Source organism: Magnolia sinica, chromosome 1, assembly GCF_029962835.1.
Source record: "Magnolia sinica isolate HGM2019 chromosome 1, MsV1, whole genome shotgun sequence".
Lineage (NCBI taxonomy): Eukaryota > Viridiplantae > Streptophyta > Magnoliopsida > Magnoliales > Magnoliaceae > Magnolia > Magnolia sinica.
Window position 1 is genome coordinate 101344384 of NC_080573.1, and position 18193 is coordinate 101362576.

The 18193-nt window shown below is 38.4% G+C and overlaps 1 protein-coding gene across 3 annotated transcripts in view; it reads right to left on the reverse strand.

Moving 5' to 3' along the window:
• LOC131252592 (protein DETOXIFICATION 46, chloroplastic-like) overlaps positions 1 to 18193 on the reverse strand; it is a 124854-nt gene that overhangs the window by 65337 nt on the left and 41324 nt on the right. For all 3 annotated transcript variants that reach the window (XR_009174571.1, XR_009174572.1, XM_058253210.1), the window contains exons 6-10: positions 13797 to 13935; positions 13525 to 13662; positions 13378 to 13446; positions 13145 to 13255; positions 7777 to 7905 (exon numbers count right to left, since the gene is read on the reverse strand). Coding sequence is in view for 1 of the 3 variants with exons in the window: in XM_058253210.1 (XP_058109193.1) it covers positions 7777 to 7905; positions 13145 to 13255; positions 13378 to 13446; positions 13525 to 13662; positions 13797 to 13935 (586 nt within the window). In the remaining 2 variants the exon portion in view is untranslated. The remainder of the gene's footprint in view (positions 1 to 7776; positions 7906 to 13144; positions 13256 to 13377; positions 13447 to 13524; positions 13663 to 13796; positions 13936 to 18193) is intronic.

An 18193-nucleotide genomic window follows, 5' to 3' on the forward strand; every position in this document is an offset into this window, starting at 1 on the left:
AGAGGAAATGGAGATCCCTATTGCTCATTGTTGTCTGGGCCATCTGGGCAGAAAGAAACAATCGTTGTTTTAGGAATAGAAGCATTTCCTCGGCAGGTGTTTTCTCCAAAGTCCTAGTGTTCTTCAGGGATTGGGCTCGACCGATTTTCTTCGGGGTCTTTTGGGGTCTTTCCAGATGTGGGTCTGGCCTTTGTGTTTTAGTTTTTAGTTTTTTAGGTTTCTTCTAGCTTGTTTTGAGGTTTTTCTGTTTTCTTTCTTTTGCTTTTCTTTTTTCTTCCCCTTTTTGTATAGTTTTTGTTAGGTTTCTTTTTTCTTTTTTCTTTCTTTTGGTTATTTTCTCTTTTATGTGTTCTTTATTCTTTGTTTGCTTCAATAAAATTTCTTATCTTTAAAAATAAAATAAAATAAAAAGTTTTTTGGTCGGGACTCTCTTCATCATATTGCTAACAAGCTGGGCACAATTGACATCAATGCTCCAATTTGCATGAGAGCATAGAAAGATTTTTTATTAGTTATATTGTAAGGGGGATATTTTAGTCTTTTTATCCCTAGTGACGCTATTGTAATTTCCTCATATAAATTGATTAGCCTATCAGTAGACTAATCCAATCTCTCCCCACGTTTACTCTTTTCTCCTCTCGTTTCTCTGTTTATCTTCTTAATCTTTTTCCTTATTTTCTCATCTTTTGGTTCTTGAATATCAACTAGAACGCTATCGATGAGCCCTAGGACCAAACCAACTAACTAAAGTCCGGCGGGCCTTACACAGTTTCACAAATTAAGGCCGTTTAAGGAATTAAATTTCAGTTTAAAGTTAAAAACTTTACTATTTTTAGAAACTTACATTTTAGGGTTCAAAAAGTCCAGCCCTAGCTCGAAGTCTTTGTTTATTTTATTTTATTTTTATTTTTTTAGAAGGTTGAGTCAATTTAGAGGTCTATGCTACTTTTAATAAGTTTACTACTATTTCAGGTATGTTGAGTCTAGGCTTGTATAAGCCATACCAATTGTGTTGTAAAGAGAATAACTCATCATTATCAATTCTATTCCAGTTTCGAGATGTTTATCCTTGCAGATTCTAGGCTTATCATATAGGAAAGACGGTGATCTGCTATTCCCATGATCCTACTATGTTAAAAATGGATCAATTTTGTGAAATTATATAATTTCCTTCATAACAGAAAATTAGTTCAACAATTTTTTCTTCCAGATGTTGTACAACTAAGCCCTTTTTTTGTTATAATCAATTTAGACCATCCATTTTATTGGAAACTGATTAGATGTCAGTAATGTGTGCCAAAGCCATTCTCGAGAGGTAGACATACTCCAAGGTAGGGCCCACAAGGTAAATGACCTAAACCGATGATCAGGTCTTCTCCAGTATAATCAGTTTGGACCATCCATTGTACTGACAATTAATTGGATGGTTAGAATCCTTTAGAGGCATAAGCAATTGAAAATAGAGCCAACCTCATGAACAGTCTAAGTAGATGATTAAACCCTCTTCGCTACAAGTGGTCTACATTGTCCATTATCCAGGCCATTGGTCAAACTTTTAGAATCACCCAGTGAAACTGATTCTTAACAAAAAGTTGGGCGACATAATTGAAAGTTTTCCCTGCAATTTATATTGGCAGTCCAATTCATGACCATGGATAAGATGATTAGATCATTCTACCAAAGTAATTCTTCAGTGGCAATGGGTTCAGTGGCCCGGTACCGTAAAGCCAATGCCTGACCTCTAAACTTGGCCCGAGGGCCAGGCCCAAGTTAATGATGAATGGCTTGGCCTGGTCCAATCATCAAGTGGACCACTGCTATAAAGGAAAAATAAAATAAAAATGAATGGTTTTAAGATATTTGTTAGTGATTCTCATTCAACATGCATGTGTAGCTTAAAGACACCTGTTGGATCATTGGATCCGAGGTCATTGTTAATAATCCAAACTGTTTATATGATGATACTCATCATGGATAGAGCAAAACCCCTAAAAATTCTTAGATTGTACTATTTTAATGCTTGAATCATTTAACTCTTTTTCTTACCAGTCCAGCCATGTACAGTGAGAGCCTTCTCTGATCAATTAGAGCCAGGTCAGTGGCTTACTGGCTCATTGCCACCCCTATTCTTTACTGGAACGGGTAACCCATCAGGGCGTATGTGGGTATTTGTGTGTAACCCCCACCCACAGGAAAATGGGACGCACGAAAAATCAACTAGATCCGAGAAAAGTGGGACACCATGCGATTTATGAGGCTTTAGACATGTTTTACACAATCGGATTCAGATTGGGGCACCCCCCTTTTTTTAGAGGGGAACCTCTGATGCACGGTTTGGATGGCTGATATGCCTCACAGTGGGGCCACACAGTCGACTGTACATTACAATCAAGTGTTCATGAACATTTCTCTGTGTGTGTGTGTGTGTGTGTGTGTGTGTTTTAAATGTTCACACGTGGAAATTTTTATAGGATGACTATAAGACTAACCACACTTTAGGGGATAGAATGTTGGGCAGTCAAGGAAAAAGACATTCATGGGATGACTTTAGATGACATTAGGATGTTGTGATGTGATGCAGGACATGAAATTCAAGTATGATGTGCAAGATTTTCAGGCTTTAGATCACACTAATTCAGATACAGTTACACAATTTCACATCCCACACAAAAGTTCAAGCACTCAATCAAGGGGAATCTTATGCGGATCCAAGCCTACACATGCTAGGGTCGGATCTATCAAAATTATAGACCAAACAATAATCAAAGGAGGGTAAATTCATCCACACATACACAAAAATAATTCCCCAATCCAAGGGATTCACAGATTTTAATTCAAGGAACCCTAAGGTTGAAGAAAGGGCATAAAATTGGGGATTTGAATAATTTAGGGTTAGGGTTAGGAATTTGGGCGAAAGAGGAGTGAAAGAGAGGAGAGAGACAAACCAGAGAAGCACCACACGCATGGACAGCAGCGATGGGCCAGACGCACGTGCGTGTGATCCTGCACGTGTGTGGGGCCCACGAACCCAAAATCCCCCTCCTTGGGGTTGGTCGGCCAGGGGTGAGCTACAAAACCCCCAAATTTTAGCCCGATCCAATGCATGGTATGTGCGTGGTGCTACGCCGAAGTTTCAGCCCCCCTACAGGGCCAGATTCTGAAAATCTGTTGTAGAGAGAAAAGCGGTTGTAATATAGGGTGGATTTGAAGCATGGATGATTGTAGGAAGAGGTGAATATGGAAGGTAGGAGATGGGGCGATTTGGGATAGGTGTGGCTTCACACAATGGTAGTCAGCCCTTCGAGGAATGGGGGGTTTCACACCCAATTGGATCTCCACAACTTAGAAATTTAGAGGAGCAGGAAAAACACGCAGAAATTTTATTAATCTTCAATGAAAAAACCCTACAAGAGGTTGCCTATTTATAAGAAAAAACTATACCCTAAAAGCCGCATTATGTGCGCATACTATTACTTAAAGACGAAATAATAAAAAATAACAACTAATCAATGCAATCTAAATCGTTCATGATGTTCCTAATAACGGTAATAAGCAAAACTCAAAGTCCTAGGTCACCTAGGGTAGTGGGCCACGATCATGAGATCCACATGATGATCGGGTCCACCCCAAGGAACCAAAACACAGTCCTCTAACTAGGAAGCCCTCCGTGGATGTCGTCATCGATCCAAATCGAAGGTAGGGCCCTCCTCTTTGCGTACGTGTGTAAGGGGGGCATGCGTGTGCGCGAGATGTCCCCATTAACTCTCCCCGACTGCGAAGATTTCGCCACTGGCGAAACAAAACTCCTGAACTGCTCCAAGATGTTAGGATCAAGTCTCTGAAGCTCCTCCTTAGTGAGCCACGTACTGTCTAAAGCTGGGTGTGACTTCCACTTGACCAGGAACTTTTGAAATCCGTCGTCTGACGTCAATATTATCTGATGGTTCAGAATATCCTCTATCTCCTCTCTGGGTGTGGGAATGGTAGATATGAGAGGTAGAGGCTGGGAAGATGGGTCGAAAGGTCTGGGGAATCAAGATGGTTAGGTGATAGGCTGGACAATGTATCAGTGGGGCCTAAAATGCAACTAGATCCTCCACATTGAATGTGGAATTAATTCTCATAGAAGGTGGAAGATCTACCACATACACATTGGGACCGTTTCGTTTTATAATTTTAAATGGTCCAGCGCTACGCGTGTGTAATTTACAAACGGCTCCCTGAGGGTACCACTTTGGCCTGATGCAGACCATCATAGAGTCCCCTACATTGAATTCCTTGAAACGTTTATGTTGGTCTACAGAAAGTTTGTAATGTTCATTACTAGTAGTGATCTTTCGCTTGATTTCCTGATGCAATGAATGAATGTGATGCGCAAAGGACTCTATAGACTCTGATGGCCTATGGGACAATGACATAGGGACAAGATCAATAAGCTTTCTAGGTTTATAACCAGTAACGACTTCAAAAGGACTTAAACCTGTGGACCTATTGACAGAACTATTAAATGCAAACTTGGCTATATGTAGTGCGGTGTCCCACGTCTTGGTGTGCTCCCCCACTCTGAGCAAATTTCCCAAACTCCTATTGACCACCTCAGACAGGTTTGGTAGAGTCGCCCCAGGGACTAAATCTATGGTGTGTCGTATATCCCTTATAGGGGGAAGCTCATCCGGTAGATCATCGGAAAAGACACCACAAAACTTATCCACTACTGGAATGGCCTCAGTGGGTAACTCTGCACTATCCTCTGGTGCACTTTCCCTAGCCACAAGGGCGTACACCATCGAGTCTGACTCAGTCTCTCACTCAAAGTCTTTGGTATTTAGAATATGGAGAAGCTTAGACTTAGACTTCGATTCCTCAACCAACCTCAAGTAATAAGAGAAAGGGAGGTATTTTTTCTTAAGAGTTTCTTTCATTTCTCCCAATGGACTATTGGGGATTCCCTTAACCTCTCTTTCTTTCGCTCCACAGTAGCCCAAAACCTCTTTGCTTAGCCCACAAGCTTCATCTTGGTAAATCGAACTCAACGAGCATCCAACATGCCGTACCACTTAAAATAATAGTCCATATCCGTCAACCAATCTAGAAAAGCTTTAGGGCCCAAGTGGCCATTAAATGTAGGGGCCTCTACTCTAACTCCCTTGAGGATTTGCGCATCTGAGTCATAATGATCATGATGCCCCTGCGGGGTGGGTGCACGAGTGCGCGCCCATGTCTGTTTCTTTGGCCACCCCCATTCCCTTGTCTATCTTCCTGACCACTTGCCTGAAATTGAACATCTTTCCTAATGGCGGGGTTTGCCCATGCGGAGGTCTCTAGTTGGGTAACAGGCACATTAAGCTGATCCCAGGGTTGGTCAATACGTTGTTCCAAGCGCCTACCCAAAGACTCAAACTGCTGGGTCATTTTGTTCATTGACTCTTACAATTGCTCCATGTTTAGTGTAGGGTGCAAGCCAAAACCACGACCCGTATGTGTGGGCATACAACTACTAACTCAACTTAAAGACCTTTTACTACGACTATATGCGCCTAGATGGGACTAAATGCTCCTATAGGACTCTATATGGGGGAAATGACACAATACTACTCAATTTCCAACAACCTATCTGCCCAAAGAATCTGTCAACAGAAAATCCAGCAAAGAGATATGGGGATTTTCTGATAGCAGAAAATTCGGCAGCTTATATCTGGAATTATGGACCTCTAAACAGCTCTATATGATGATACTTGATGAATAATGGACACAAATAAACTAAACCTTAAATATGTAATGCATTCCCCTACATTAACCCTAAACTCGGATACCAAATTTGATGCAGGACAAGAAATTCAAGTATGATGTCCAAGATTTTCAGGCTTTAGATTACACTAATTCAGAAACAGTTACACAAAATTCCACATCCCATACAAAAGTTCAAGCACATAATCAATCGGAATCTTATGCGGATCCAAGCCTACATATGTTAGGGCCGGATCAATCAAAATTATAGACCAAACAATAATTAAATGAGGGTAAATTCATCCACACATGCACAGAAATAATTCCCCAATCCAAGGGATTCACAGATTTCAATTCGGGGAACCCTAAGGTTGAAAAAAGGGCATAAAATTGGGGATTTGAATAATTTAGGGTTAGGGTTAGGAATTTAGGTGAAAGAGGAGTGAAAGAGAGGAGAGAGACGAACCAGAGAAGCACCACACACATGAACAGCAGCGATGACCCAAACGCACATGCGTATGATCCCGCCCGCACGTGTGTGGGGCCCACGAACCCAAAATCCCCCTCTTTGAGGCTGGTCGGCTAGGGGTGGGCTACAAAACCCTCAAATTTCATCCCGATCGGATGCACGATCTGTGCGTGATGCTCCGCCGAAGTTTCAGCCTCCCTGCAGGGCTAGATTCCGAAAATCTGTTATAGAGAGAAAAGCGGTTGCAATAGAAGGTGGATTTGAAGCGTAGATGACTGTAAGAAGAGGTGAGTATGGAAAGTAGGAGATAGGGCGATTTGGGATAGGTATGGCTTCGCACCATGGTAGTCAACCCTTCGAGGAAGGGAGGGTTTCACACCCAATTGGATCTTTATAACTCAGAAATTTAGAAGAGCAGGAAAAAAAAAAAAAGACGTAGAAATTTTATTAATCTTCAATGAAAAAACCCTACAAGAGGTTGCCTATTTATAAGAAAAACCTATACCCCAAAAGCCGCGCCATGTGCGCATACTATTACTTAAAGACGAAGTAATAAAAAATAACAACTAATCAATGCAATCTAAACCGTTCGTGATGTTCCTAATAATGGTAATAAGCTAAACTTAAAGTCCTAGGTCACCGAGGGTAGTGGGCCACGATCATGAGATCTAATGATGGGATCCACATGATGATCGGGTCTACCCCAAGGAACCAAAACATAGTCCTCTAACTAGGAGGCCCTCCATGGATGTCGTCATCGATCCAGATTGAAGGTGGGGCCCTCCGCCTTGCGTACGTGCGTAAGGGGGGCGTGCGTGTGCGTGAGATGTCCCCATCATGATGGATGAGTGGTAATAGAAGGATGACATTAGAAATGAATGCATTCGAAGGAACTTAGGAGCACAATTTGCAATATTAATAGAATCTATGGTATCAAGGCTGGCTGATATAATTATATAAATGAACTTTTAGGTATTGCATGAAATATTGTCAAATATCACATTATATCGGCGATATGTTGATACAATACGATATTTTCAAAATATCGCTTGTCATCTACTACTTGGTATCAATGATACATTTGATAGTATCGTTCATACTTTCCCAACCAACAACCTCCATTCGTTTTTTTTTTTTTTTTTTATTCTCTCTCGAAAAAGAACCCCAAAAACCCTAAATTTTTTATTTTTCCTCAAACCTTTTGCTTGTAATCCATTCTTGAGATAATTCCAATCAACCATCTTCCCAGGTTTTGAAGAAACAACCAATGAGTCCAAAGAAGTGGCATGTATGCCAATGACTATTAGTTCAAATGAAAGACATGCATCAGCCAAAGATACGAGTTCATGACATTGCCTAATCAGCTATGGATGCATTCCAGGATACAAATTTTGATAATCTATTAACACCTTCGACTAGAAAGCTTCAGCAATCAAATGTGGTGCCATTATGATAGTATAATTAATCAAACATGGTTCTTCATCATTAATTATATCAAAGGTCAGAATACCAACAAAATGAATAGTACTCAAAGGTCAAAACTAAGTAGAAACATAAAGTTACTGAAAAGAAAAACTAACCTTTCCAACAACCTCATGATCATTTGTAAACAGATATGGGAAGAACCAAGGCACTGAAGTCCCAATGGTTCCCAATAATAGTCCACTTAATACTCCAATTATTACAAGTGACTGCAATAGCACTCGTGCCTGGATTTGAGGTAGAGAGAGCATTTAGGACAATTATAACAACAAGAAAATTATACTTATTTTTAGTTCATACAATTGCAACCAATTTTCTCAAGAATAAAAGAAAATTAATGCAACAAATTGATTGACCTAAGCATATAAAATCAAATGATATTGACTCAGGTACAGAATCTACAGATCTTTGTTAAGAGATGACCTCAAAATTAAGACTAAAGCAATAAAATTATATATCAAAATAAATCTGTAAATTCCTTATGAAATTCAATATGAGAAATACACTAGAATCCATTTTTAAGTTAGTGAAAGTTAGTGAACTGCCTGTTTCGGGGAAATTACTAGAAGTAGGATTGGACTTAATATTACCAACTTGAGATCATTCCAGCATGTATGTTGAAATTAAGATGAGTTCCTCAAACGGACAGAAAAATACTATCAGCAATGTCAGGGAGAGAAAAGGCCTTCCGGAGAGGAAATCAGTTATATATATATATAAACACAAAACCTCTAACACGGGCTGGATGTCCAGCCCCCTCATTATTTATATTTAGTGATGTCCCAAACTACATAAAATACCCTTGGAACCAAAGGCAAAAGAGGAAAAACAAAGGAAAGAAAAATAGTAAGAGAAATAAGAGATGAATAAGAGAGCCCATGGTCTAGAGAGAAAAGGCCTACGGTCTAGAACTATCTACACTCGCCCCCCCCCCCCTTTCGAGCTGAGGCATAGATTTCAACCATGACCCAGCTTCCCAAGAATACATTATCCAACTTTAAAAGTAAGAGCTATAATGAAGATATCCACAAGTTGAGCAATAGATAGAACTACGAAAGTAGAAATAATGTTAACAATAACCTTCTCACGAATAAAGTAAGAATTAGCCTCAATGTGAATTGTCTAGATTGATTGTCACAATTCATAGCATAGGAAATCCAAATTTAGTAACAAAACTTTTTAACCACAAAATTTCATGTGTAGTATTCGCCATGGCACAATACTCAAACTCAACACTAGATCGTACAACAATTGTCTAGTTTTTAGTCTTCCAAGTAATGAGATTGCCTCCGAAAAAAGTATAGTATCCTGTTGTAGAGCATCAATCATCTTGAAAACCTGCCCAATCTGCACAAATAGCTAAGTTCCAAATAAGGGGCTCTCTTCCTTGAATAGACCTAAGAACTCTCTAGAAACCTTACATGAGTGGCTTGGCTTGCGTCATGTGGCATTCATCCAACAGCCAAGAAATATTCTAGAAAACTTATACACTTTTACACCATCTACAAAAAACTATAGAGAACTCTAGAACCTTTGAGAGATCACTACATAACTCCACAATAGTGTAGATCATCTAGAATTCTCTACACTACACTAAGACTAGAATTGTCACGTCCCTAAATCTAGTGTCGGTAATCCGTGATTACTATACACCAAATTTTGGTTGACAGCCTCCGTAGAACTCCGATTTTAGGGCTTCCAACTATCGCATACTAAGTCCCATAAGCGGGGCTCCACAAGGAAGATTTCTGAAAGTAAAGACGATACATACGTATCATTTCTCAAAATTTCATCATATTTAACATATGTTACTGTGTACAACTGAGCACATCAAGGCAAAACCAAAACATAAAGCACGTCATATTTACTATACCTGATGTACATATACAGGGCACTACAAAAAATATATATATACTGATATGTACAAAACAAAAAAGACAACTGGAGTCTGTAACCTCTACTCCTACAACTCCCTACTCTCACCTGTAAAAATAAATTTTTTTTTTTTTAAAAAAAAAAAAGAAGAAGAAGAAGAAAGGAAACCTTGAGCTACTAAGCCCAGTGAGTGCATGTGTGCAGTGAAAATGCATGTTTCATGTCATGCTCATATCATGCACAGGCCTACTGGGCCAATAACAATAAAATAAAGATACAATGCATTATGCCACTTTTCATGTTCTAAATCATTTTTTTTAATATCAATTTTCCACATTTCCCAATTGGATCACCAAGGTCTGAAACAGAGGTAGGACTCGCATATGATTGCTACCCACTTGCACAGGCTTTTCCACCGTGGTCAACTACAAAGGTGAGACTACATAATTCATGGGCTGAACTAGTCTAACCCACTTGTTTTGAACCTCACTATCTGCCTAACAGCGAGAAGTCATGAGCCGCCTGACAAAACGATAGCGGACAATTTACGAGTTCTTCACACACAACCTATCTTTGCTTGCCCATAAGCAGGTCAGGCCAAACCTCTCAACCAATCGACACACGTCGGTGGGAGTCGCCGCTTACTTTGGTATTTCGGCATTCCAGCGCTCTGTTCTTCCACCCAGTCTAGGCATTGGTTGCTCCCAATGGTACCAATTGGGGTTTAGGTACTTTCACCCAAGGACCCTCTAATCATGTCCTATTGAATTACACATTTCCGGTGTGGTATCCAACTCAAGTCATAACAAAGTATGTTTCATCGCATTTACAATCACCGTATGCATAAGTCCACATACAATCACAATATATCATGTTTTTCAAGGCAAGCATAGGACGACCTTCCTCATGTGGTCTCCTCATGAATTTAAGTTCCTCATAGGGGTCTCATGTAATGCATCCTGTATCTAAACGGTTCACATACTAATCATAGACAGATCGTGTGTTACAACACAACCTACTATGATCACCATACCATGAAATGAATCATTCACTCTCAATCATACAATGATACAACAACTATGAACCATGCATATGATATGCACATGACTTAGCCAATCTAAATCCAACCCAGGATTCATTCCGCTATAAGACTTCATGCCACAAGCATGCTTTCTCTCAAGAGTTAGATACACCAAAAGGAGGAAGGACAACTCTTTCAAACGTTTTGTCAAACAAGTAGCGGGCGGACTTTGTAAGGGACAGATGGAAACCGATGGAAATACTTATGAATTTAAACAAAACTAAAGCATATGAATCCCTTGGGTATGGGCCACATGGATGGTTTAATTGATGGTGGAGATGGGGCCGTGATGGGTTGATCTTGCATAGTTTCTCCCATGGCCCTTTTTTCAAATTCATCTCTATCATTCAATCTTCCATCAATAGCCTAACCAACGAAATCAGAAAATCCAGCATCATAGCCACTAGTGGGGCAATTCAAAGCTCTCTCTCTCTCTCTCTCTCTCTCTCTCTCTCTCTCTCTCTCTCTCAACAACCATGGACTAGAAAATCTATTCTTTTATAGGGCTTTCAAGTAATCCAACGCACATATATGCGTGCTCCTAATCTATGCACTCACCCGTAACAATCAGAGGATTGGATTTCAAACTCGACTTCTACTTCTATTTCTTCCTCTTCTTCTTCTCAACTTCCTTAAGCTTCCCATGACACAAGGAAGAGAGTGCTGGAAATGGGTTGTTGAAAGAGAGTTTTTATGTTTATGGACTTGAAAATGGTTTTAAAATTGGCTTTTGTCTAAAAAGAAGGTTGGGGGGTGTTTTGTGATGTTTTTGAGAAGTTTAAGCTTATGGTAACAATAGAAAAATGTTATTTAAGTGATTTGAAATAAAGCAGTCCAAGGATTTTACAAAAATCGAGGTCATTTGAGTTATTTTATCAAAATATGCATGTGCATATCTATTCATAACTTACAAACCGCGTGTTATATTGACATGCCGTTTTCGCCAGTAATTCCGTAACTCAACTACGGTCAGAATGGTTAGGTTCTCGGACCTAACGGATTTTGAAAACTCGATGATGGTCCACCTCCAGATAAAATAAGGACATAGTTGTCATTTCTCAGATTGTTTAATTTTAAGTCCGTATATTAAAATTCGGACATCGGGTTAAAATGCAGCTTGCGGCTCGATAACAGAACAACATTATGATCAAGTCAAAATATTCTCGAGGCCAATGGACCTACAATCAACGGCTATCCAGTGTACGAACCAGATTTCAGGGCCTCGGGTCTTACAAGAATCTTCTAGATTTCTCTAAACATTATGTACATGCCTCGTATATACAAGATGAGCCAAAAATGGCCAAGCCATGAGTGAACCTCCATGCCCGTGACATGGCAATAGGCATGCCTTGACTAGGAAAAATCAATATTTTGAATAGGCTCAACCCGACAACTTCTTAATCTCACCGAAACCAGCCCTAGGCTAGCACATTGCACGCCCTAATTACAGTTATCTATGTGGTGATAATTCGTTTCGACTTTTCAGCAAACCTATTGACCAATGTTTTTTGTATCAGTATCACACTATCAATCATGCCCTTGGGATACAAAAAGCCTATAAATGCTTGGAAGCTTAGGCCCAATTTCTTTTTCTTTTCCTTTTTTTTTTTTCTTTTTTTGATTACTTATATTGCATTCATAGGTATGTTCATTTCATCTAGGATCATGCCTCGTGCCCTTGCAACTGTTTGCAAGGCATGCACCTGAGAGCAACCACTGTATGTGGCTCGTGGTGCCAAGGCAAGGCACAGAAAGCCAAAGACCACAGGGTGTGCACCTGGCTCGCCTTCTACTACACTAGGTAGAATAGACATTCCTATATTCTTGATGAACAAAACAAAATTGATTGACATGTGTACGGTTTCATTCAGTCAAATTACTTGAATGAGCATAGGAGAAATGTCTCTCTTGTACCTTTCATCTCTTCCCACTTGCATGATTTTCTATTCCACTGTATTTAAATCCATCAAGAAAATTTGTATAGAGATGGGATTACCAAACACATTTTATGTTCTTATGATTTTATATCTAAATTCTGACCTGAAGGAACCATTAAATTGTACAAAGTTCATTACTTCCCAATCTACTGTGAAAGTTTTACATGCGGTACATAATCCAAAAGACACCATGCCTTTTGAGAGCAAGGAAATAATCTGTTGCACATTTTAAGACTAAGAAAATAATGTTTCTTCTATTGAAAATAAATAAATAAATAGAAGTTGAGAAACCTCACTTGGCCAAGAATATTTTTCAAACAGTTGATGATATGAAAATTAATAGGAAAGCAGTTGTGCAATTTGAAGAAAATCAGATGCTTCCTAGTTATTACTACAAGGACTACTATAAGGAATCAAGGACGGACTCATATAGCCCATGTACTTGAGCAGATACATTAACCACCTCAAAGATTTACAAATAAGACTAGATTTAAGACAACTACCACATATACTAGAACAGTAAGTATCATACTCTGTAGTTGTTGACATTAATGGAGCATGAAATTTGCAAACCTTCTTTTGATTACGATTTACTCCATATATCAACTCTGGCATAAATGATTGAGCAGTTTGAGAGAGAGGCTCGCCCCATACAGTACACATGCAGTATACCCCAATCATAACCTTCAGTGATATTTTAAAAAAAAAATTAAAAAAATTGTTAAGTCAAGTACCCAAGAAGTTTCACACAAATCACATGAAAGCAATAAAAGCCACGCCTGTTGAAACAGTGAGTAAAAACTAACCTGATGGGCTGCACCGGTTATTGTCCCCATAGATGTAGCAAAAAATGTAAGAAGAGAATAGAAAGCCACCTGAACCATAATATGTCTCAGTTATATTGTAATAACCACATGCACAGAATATAGATCAACAACGTGGTAAATTGTAACCTTTGTTATCATCGTTATGAACACTGGAGCAGCAATCTCAAATATTTGTAGCAGTTCAATAGGTGATGGAACAGATACAGCAAAAGCATAAAAGCCAGTCTTATTCAAAGTCTCGATCATCATAAAAGCTGCAATGACCTGGAAACTACACAAATAAATAGCAATACAAGAAAAAAAAAATGTGCAGAATTTTGAAAACTTCCAGAATACATAGACATGAATAGCACAACAAACCAACAAATGCATAATAGTGCCAAATAATGTTAATGTACCTGTGATACCATTGTTGCCCAAGCAGCGCCAGCTATACCATAGCCTAGAAAGCTGCAGAGTAGAATATCACCAAACCCATTTACAAGACTAGCAACGAACAAAGCCTTCAGAGGTCCCCAAGAATCTTTCATACCTAGACTGTGGAACCATAAGAAACATATTAGAACAAAATTTCATATGCATGACAGATGCTGAAATTTTGTACATGATATTTTCAAGAATGTTAACTCTGCAAGAGATCCAACCAAATCAAGTCAGATGCAAACATTGAAGAACATAAATCATATTGGTGAAAGGACAAATATCTATAACGATTGTAAAACAGAATTTTTTCCATTTTAAATCCTGTAATTTTTTCACACCCTTCGTCGTGAAACTACCACTACAAAACTTTGCTAAATACGAGAGATTCAATCTAGGCTGAATTGGCCTGACTGCTTGGACAGGTCATCCACAAGGTGGGGCCCACAGGATGCAGCACTTGGGCATCCCATATTCTGCTGGGAAGCCTAGATTGGCATGTGTGCCTGCATTTATAGCACATGTGGAGAGAGGCACCTCTTAGAATCCTAATGAATACGTTTATAGGTTTTCAAAACAAATAAGACTTTCAACATATTTCACGTAATTTCTAAAGCTCTGGTATCTCACCCCCATTCAAATGGTATACATTAGTTTTAATCCAGCTTGTCCAAGACTCTAAATCGTATGAACAATTCTGGATGGAGCATAACAAGAAATTCGCAGTGATCAGACATGCTTAACCATCCAATTGTGGCCATCAAATGGATGATACAAAACAAAGAAATCAGAGGTCCAAATTCAATGAGCAAAATCAATTAATCAAATTATTAAAAATGTTCAATCAGTGATCAAGAATGGGCCCCATGATTTGTATACTCCAGATTGCCATCTACATGGGATTTAATAAATTAGATCTTCTACACATCTTAAACAGAAATTCGTATAAGAAATAAAATATATTGGGCAAGGATACCATGGAAATATGCATTACCAAGTTAGCAATGAAGCACCCTATGTCTATACAAATTGTACACATGAATGAGATCCGGACCATCCATAGGACAAAGATCCCATAGTTCAGAAGATCATAACCCACAGTTATTAGCTGTAAGGATGGTTGAAAAGAAATGGTTTCTCTTTTCGGGATTGGAGAGGGTGCACAAGGCCTTGTCTACTGCATGGTCAATAATCGCTCTAAGTTTTCACCAAAACAAAATACGTCAATCAAAATCATTGAATTTTTTTAATATCCTGATAGAGGCAAGAAAAGTAAGATCACTTGAACCTCTAGATTTGCATTTGGCAGGATGGCTTCTTCAAACCTTAGGATACTATACAGTAAAACAAGTACAACCAGAGTATGGTAGATCCCTTTTCTCCAAATTACACATGAAAGGACAACATATTGATACCATTGTCCATCTACCAGGTCCAGCCCAACCATGGATGACCCAGAGTTCAAAAACCATACCTATATGACAATCTTAGTCATCACTTTAAAGAACTTCTCCACGCTGAATGTGGAAGGGCACCAATCAGATTGATGTGTTTTCTGAACCATTTTGCATGCACTGTAGGTCCAACTCCATGTGATAGAAGGTGGGTATCATAAAATGTAGCAAGAGGAGATCAAAGTTGTTTGCAATAAACCACTTCAACATGCTTCATAAGTTGAGTATCATACTTGGTCCAAGAAAGAAGGGTATGTGAGGTGGATGACACTTCCATTTGCATGATATGGTGTTCTGTACAGAAATCTTTATGTCAAACATATCTGCAAGGTGTGATAGAAGGGAAGCAATCAATGGATAGGTGACACCAATTGCAGTACTTGGATTACTGGAACATCCAGATGAGGCACAGGGAGCTAGCTAGAAATCATAGACCACATCAGAAATGCAACAAATATGAGAAGAGTGACCATAGTAGTAAAATTAGATGAGTGCCCCACATGAACTTTGTCGAAGAGATCGTCATGTAGCAACTAGCAAGGCATTCCAGGTATCAAGGTGAGGGTGGGCCATCAATGAGATGCAATATCAAAGAGAACAGTGTGAACTGTAGCAAACTCCACAGCTGAAATGAAGGTAGTGAAATTCTTGTTAAGAGTATGAGAATATTACTTGAAATGTAGCACTAGATAGAATACTGCCAACTGTAGCAGGATTCACAACCAAGATGAAAGTCTTATCAAAATCCACTAAATCTCAGTGATATCATTGATCAAATCCTTCAGTTACTAGCAATGTTTCAGTGTCAACAATATCAGACAATATATCCCACAATATATCTTGTATCCCACCTGTGTGATACGAAATACACAAGTAGTGCCAATCGGTGTTTTAAATATCAATGATATTGGCCGATATATCCCACGATATATCTTGTATCCCACCTATGGGATACGAAATGCACAAGTAGTGCGACCACATGTTTGATCCGGTCAGCATTTTCAATTTTCAAACCTTTTTTCTGTAAATCATGTTAAATCAGTGTCAAATTGTTATAAACCATTTTTTTTCCTATTTTGTATGAAAAACCATAGATTCAAAGCTTTGATTTTGAGGTTTGGAGGAGATGGGCTGAATTGTGGAAAACTGGAAAAAAAAAAATCTCAATTTCTCACAAATCGATTGCAATCTTTGTGTCCAAACATAAATTCAAACATGTAGGTAACCTAATCTAGTGATTCTTCTTTCATTTTTGAATGTATTGCTTGTGTTTCCACACATTTTCTTACATTTATAAATTAAATGAATATACTTTGAATATACTTGCATCAACTCAGTTAGACAATGCATGGATTAGGACTCCATATAAAGAAAAACCTATTATGTGCACTTGCTTTTTTTTTTTTTTAATATTTTGATTTATAAGTGTATTGATATCTTTTTTTTAACAATCACTAAAGTTTCATTGAAAAATTCGACCTATTTTCCAATGTTTCCAACAACATCGGTACACTACACAATACAACCGATATCAATGTTTTAAATAGCGGTAGCGTGTAGCGTAAATACGTAGCGTGTAGCGTAGCGTGATGCGTAGCGCTCAACCCTCTATAGCGTGTAGCGTAAATACGTAGCGTGTAGCGTAAGCTACACGACACTTCTATTTTTTAATTTAAAAATAGGAAAAATATAATAAATAGTGAAAAAAAAAGGAAAAAAAAATATAAAAATGCCTAAAAGATGATTCATTTTATCAATTATAAGCATGTTCAAAAAAGTTATTAGTTATCATTTATCAAAAGCCAATCCACGTATATAAGCCAAATCAAATAATTATCACATCAACAACTTTCTAAGCAAACCACCTTAATTAATAATGTCTAATTGAAACCACAAGTTACAATTATGAAAAGAAAGAAAAATCTCATAGGTTAAAAGTATCAAGTATAATATAAGTGTCACATTCCTCAACATTATAAACAAAGAAAACGTGAAAAAAATAATAAAAAAATAAAATAGTAAAAAAATACATTGTAGCTTACGCTACGGACGCTACGCGCTACGTAGCTGTACTGTACGCTACAGGGGATTTACGCTATTTGGGATGCTACGTAGCGCTACGGCCACGCTACGCTACGTAGCATACGCTACGGGCACTATTTGAAACACTGACCGATATATCCCATGCGATAAGCGATACGTATCCGTATCCCAAGAATGCGATACGTAACGCGATACCGATATTTTAAACACTGGTGCCAATATATCTCACTCGTTTGATCCGGTGAGCATTTTCAATTTTCGATCCTATTTTTTTCTCTTTTTTTCTTTCTTTTTGTGTGTGTGTGTGTGTGTGTGTGTGTGTGTGTGCAGTAAATCATGTTAAATCAGTGTCCAATGGTTACAAATCCATGATTCTTCACGTTTTGATTGAAAAATCATAGATTTGGAGCTTCGATTTCAAGATTTGGGGGAGATGGGCCGAGTTGCGGAAAATTGAGAAAAATCAAAATTTCCAATTTCTCGCAAATCAGTTGCAATCTTTGTATCCAAACACAAAATCAAACATGTATGTAACCTGATCTAGTGATTCTTCTTTTACTTTTGAATGTATTGCTTGTGTCTTCATACATGTCTTCCTAAAATTATAAATTATATGAATAGACTTTGAATATACTTACATCGGTTCAGTCAAACAACGCATAGATTAGGACCCCATCCAAAGAAAACTTATTATGTGCACTTATTTTTTGTGATGTTTTGATTTCTAATTGTGTATTGATGTATTCTTTTAACAATCCCTGAAGTTTCATTGAAAATTTCGACCAATTTCCCAATGTTTCTCCATATTTCCCTACAACAGCAATACAATATGCGATACAACTGATATATCCCACGCGACAACTGATATGTATACATAT